The sequence below is a fragment of the Humulus lupulus genome, chromosome 9, assembly GCF_963169125.1.
Source record: "Humulus lupulus chromosome 9, drHumLupu1.1, whole genome shotgun sequence".
NCBI classification, from domain to species: domain Eukaryota; kingdom Viridiplantae; phylum Streptophyta; class Magnoliopsida; order Rosales; family Cannabaceae; genus Humulus; species Humulus lupulus.
The window spans coordinates 183,153,945-183,158,225 of record NC_084801.1 but is presented as its reverse complement, the minus strand read 5'-3'; the positions used below and the strand labels follow the sequence as shown (position 1 = coordinate 183,158,225).

General features: G+C 30.9%; 1 protein-coding gene across 1 annotated transcript; it reads right to left on the bottom strand.

Moving 5' to 3' along the window:
* Positions 1–536: 536 nt before the first annotated feature.
* On the bottom strand, positions 537–1,871 carry LOC133801514 (uncharacterized). The gene is made up of 4 exons (XM_062239746.1): positions 1,671–1,871; positions 1,434–1,591; positions 941–1,026; positions 537–739 (listed from the first exon to the last, which is right to left on the bottom strand). The coding sequence occupies exons 1-4, from the start codon at positions 1,752–1,754 to the stop codon at positions 732–734; spliced, it is 336 nt and encodes a 111-aa protein (XP_062095730.1). The 5' UTR covers positions 1,755–1,871; the 3' UTR covers positions 537–731.
* Positions 1,872–4,281: the final 2,410 nt, after the last annotated feature.

The following is a 4,281-nucleotide window of genomic DNA, read 5'->3' as shown; positions in this document are numbered from 1 at the left end:
CTAACTGCATTATAAATTATCTTAGCATATAAGTAATATTGCAATTAGCAAATACAATGCCACAAATTATGTATTGTTTAACACCAACGATGTCACTTCAAAATCTTACTCTATAATCTTGAACTTAGTAAATTTAATCTCTTTTTGATACAAACTCAATTGACTGAGGTCAAACCTAAAAGTTTTCCCTGAAGAGACTGAATGAACCATTTATATAAATATGTATATATATATATTTTATATAAATACACATGAAAAATTTAAATATAATGCAACAAATAAAAACAATTCAAACCACATGGTAACCCCAATACCAGGCTTAAAACAATAAATAAACAAATAAAACCATAAAATACAACATTGCAGACTCTTTCTCAAGTCACCCAACAGAATGATAAATCTAATGAACACACTTTCAATTGCTTGTCAACCTAGAAATCATTTCTTTCTTGAAAAAAAAGGCCCTTTTTTTTATATTTAAAAGAAAGATGCAAGTGGCACCATGATCCACTTATAAAAAAGCATAAGACAGCTAATAAACCATAATAGCCTAAATGGAATGAATACGCTAGGCATCTTTTTTATCTGTAAAATGTAAGAATAGCATCTAAAGAGAGAAGGGTGGCAAAATCAAATCCAGTACCGTAGCTCTCTATATAGAGAAGTTCCAAAATTTGAATACATTGCAGCACTCGACAGAAATGAAGTTCTTGCTTCAGCTCCCATGTTGCTCATGCTTCTGTTTCATCAAGCCCAAAAAGAGCAAACACAAGGAGAAGGATGGCAAGAATGAGTGAAAAAAAATAAGCAAACTTTCCTATTTATGTTTTTTTTTTCCCAAATGAATTGTAATGAGATGACCCTTTAAAAGGGTCACTTCAATCCAAACTTGATGATGTATCTACTTGCCATGCTATAAGAAATTAGAGCAGTCAATTACTTTTCTTATTGTCTTTGTCATTTGGTACTAAGTTCATGTCTTGCATTTGGCTTTCAATCGAAACCAAACCAGTCTCCGCAAGAAACCTGCAGAGGAAAAATCAAAACTATTTTTCAGAATTCAGAGATCTCCAAATCAATATATCATATACTGAAACCAGCCTCTATCAATTAAAACTGAGCCATATCCATGAAACACTAACCAAAATCAGTAATCAAGGACTAAACACACACCCATTGATCAAGTGCATTATTCATTAAGCTGAAATATTAAACGATAATGCTATGAACACTTAATTAAACATACCCATTACTCAAGATTCAACTTCACACCCAATGAATTTAAAATTAGCCCTGACCAGCTCAATTTCTTGCCATTCCAAAGCGAAATAGCACAAAAATAGGCAAAAATATGTTTCAAGAGAATAATCAATCGAAAAATTCGATGAACAGCCAAAGCTAATAATTAAAAAAAGAAAAAAGTAGAAACGTACCAGCTGAGAAGAGCGAAGAGAGTGGCCGTGATAATAACAAGTAAAGCGACGTGAAGCGCCATGAAAGAATCACTAGAGGTGATTGCCAGAATCATCATCACAACAAGGGAGAGACCTAGCATCACAAATGCTGATTTTAGGGCATTCCATGTAGGAGCCTGAAAATTTCAGGGAAACCCAATCAACAAAGATAGTTGTTGTTAGAAATATTTTGTGAGAAAGAGGAACTTTACGGACGTTGACACCAGGGGCTAAAGCTCCAAGTAAGACAGCTGTGGCCGGTGATACTTTTTCTTCTCTGCCTGATTGCGAATCGGCCATTTTCGGTTGCTTCGATTCGATCTCAGCAACCGGAGCTTCTCAAAGGGAGTCAAAGCAAAATAATTTAATCATAAAATTTGGGATATTTGTCGCTAGACACAGAATGTTTAGAAAATATCCAATGCAATGCATCAATATGTAAATTTTGTACCAAATTTATTGAAAAAAGAAAAAAAAATTAATGCTATCCTAATATTTATAATTAAGGTGGAATGTATAAGATACAAATTAATATAAAAAAAATTAATAATTTATTTAATATTTATTAAAAATATACAAAAATTAATTTTTTTATTATTCAAATTATGTACTCAAGAAGTTTATCATTCAAAAAATAAATAAAAAATAATATATAATTAGTCATTAAATGTCAACTACTAAATTATAATAATTAGTGGCAATATGTTAAATAAAAAAATATGTTTTATCGATATGTCAAATTTGGTTCATGCTATATTTTGTGCCAAATTTAGCAGAATTTTTAACCTGTTGGCACACTTTTTAGAACACTATTAGAGTTATATTTTTTGTAAGATGTGATAAATATACTTGTTATCCAAAAAACAGGCACGGATGACGTGGCAAGTGATTTTTGGACGCGTGGCTGACACCTGGCGGAATTCTGCTAGGGTATCGATCAGTAAAGATATTGCAAGCAAAAGGCGATTGAAGTTTACATGCGACCAGTATGGTCGCACATTCTGCGTGTCTCACGATAATTTTATAAAGATCTTGGTCAATCACGAAATTGACTCCCATGATTTCCTGAGTATCTGATTATTTAGGAAATAATATCTGTAACAAATTAATATAATCACCCTTGAACCTATAAATAGATAAAGATAGCTCAATGAAGGGATTTTTGGCTTTCTGATTATCTGAGATTAGAGTTATTCTATTTGATATATCGTTTTGTTCTTCAGAGGTTTGTGAAATTCATTGAACCCTAGTTCTTTGATCACTCATTTGAATCCTATATCAATAACAGATCAAGTGGATGTAGGTTGTTACCAGATTCTAGGGCTGAACCACTATAAACTCCTGTGTTCTTTATTGTTTTTATCATCACATTCATTTCAACGCATTTTTTCACATCAAGCATATTTGACTTCGTGTCAGTTGGCCAAAATCAGGGGCAACAATACCATTATACCAACTTTTTGGCACTCATCGAATGTGCTCTTACAAAATATAACATTCATAAAAAAAATAAAAAAATCACCTAACTCAGTCAATGTTTGATTCTAATGAGATGTGTCACAATATAATTTGGCTTTGTTACCTAATAATACCAAATCTTTACTATTAAAGCAGCAAATATTTCTTAAATTATTAATTTTAAATATATAAAATTAACTTTAATTTATAATGAATAAATTATTTTAAAAATATTGGTTCTTAACTGCAACCATTAACAAATATTTGATGTTTTTTTATGCAAATAAAAAAGAATTGGTATTTAAATGCAACTATTAACAAAAATTTGGTATTATTGCCACCAAAATAAAAAGAAATGGTATTTAAATACAACTATCATGTATAAGAGATGCTTCATAATTTTTATAGATATTTGATCTAAGTATACTTGCGTATATTTGCTTAAAAGTAAAGATGGGTTATTTAATGCATTTAGAATCTATAAAGTTGAAGTAGAAAATTAATTGGAAAAGAAAAATTAAGACTCTTAGAAGTGATAGAGGTGGGGAATATTTTTCAAATAATTTTAATGTTTTTTGTGAACAACATGACATTATTCATGAATGCACTGCACCATACACTCCACAACAAAATTAGATAGTTGAAATAAAGAATATGACATATCTTGAGATGATTAACTCAATACTTTTACATGTTAAATTGTGTTATAATTTGTGGTGTAAAGCTTTGCTTGTTGCATGCCATATATTAAATCGAATTTCCTATAAAAAATAACAATGTTTCTCCATATAAGTTATGAAGAGGAAATAAATCTAACTTATACTATCTTAATGTGTAGGGGTGTCTTGCTTATTGCAAGAGCACAAGGCCTAAAATGATCAATTTGGCTCCAAGGGTTGTTAAGTGTGCATTTGTTGGCTGTCTCAAATAGCAAGGCCTATAGGTTATTAAACCTAGAGTCTAATGTGAGAATGTTTTTTTGGAACATATTATATTGTGATATCAACTCTCAAGAATTTACGAGTGTTGGAGAACCTCGTGTGGAAAAAGATTCAAAGGTTGATGAGCAACCTATATTGTCCTGAAGAAGTCAATGTCTTAAAGAGTTAGGATCAAATGAGAAATGTTCTCAAGTAGAGACACTCTATCTAGTAGATGAAAGCCTTGAGGAAGTTGCATGAAAATTTCCTATATGATTGTTCAAGTTGAGGACGATCTCAAAACCTACCAAAAAGTTATGTTTTCGAGTGACTCTCCTTTTTGAAATAAGACAATAAATGATGAGACTAGTGACAGAGGGAGAGTTTTATATAAGTGAAGGCTAATTCAAATTTTATATTTTTAGTGAGGGCTTAAACTAAAATTTTGC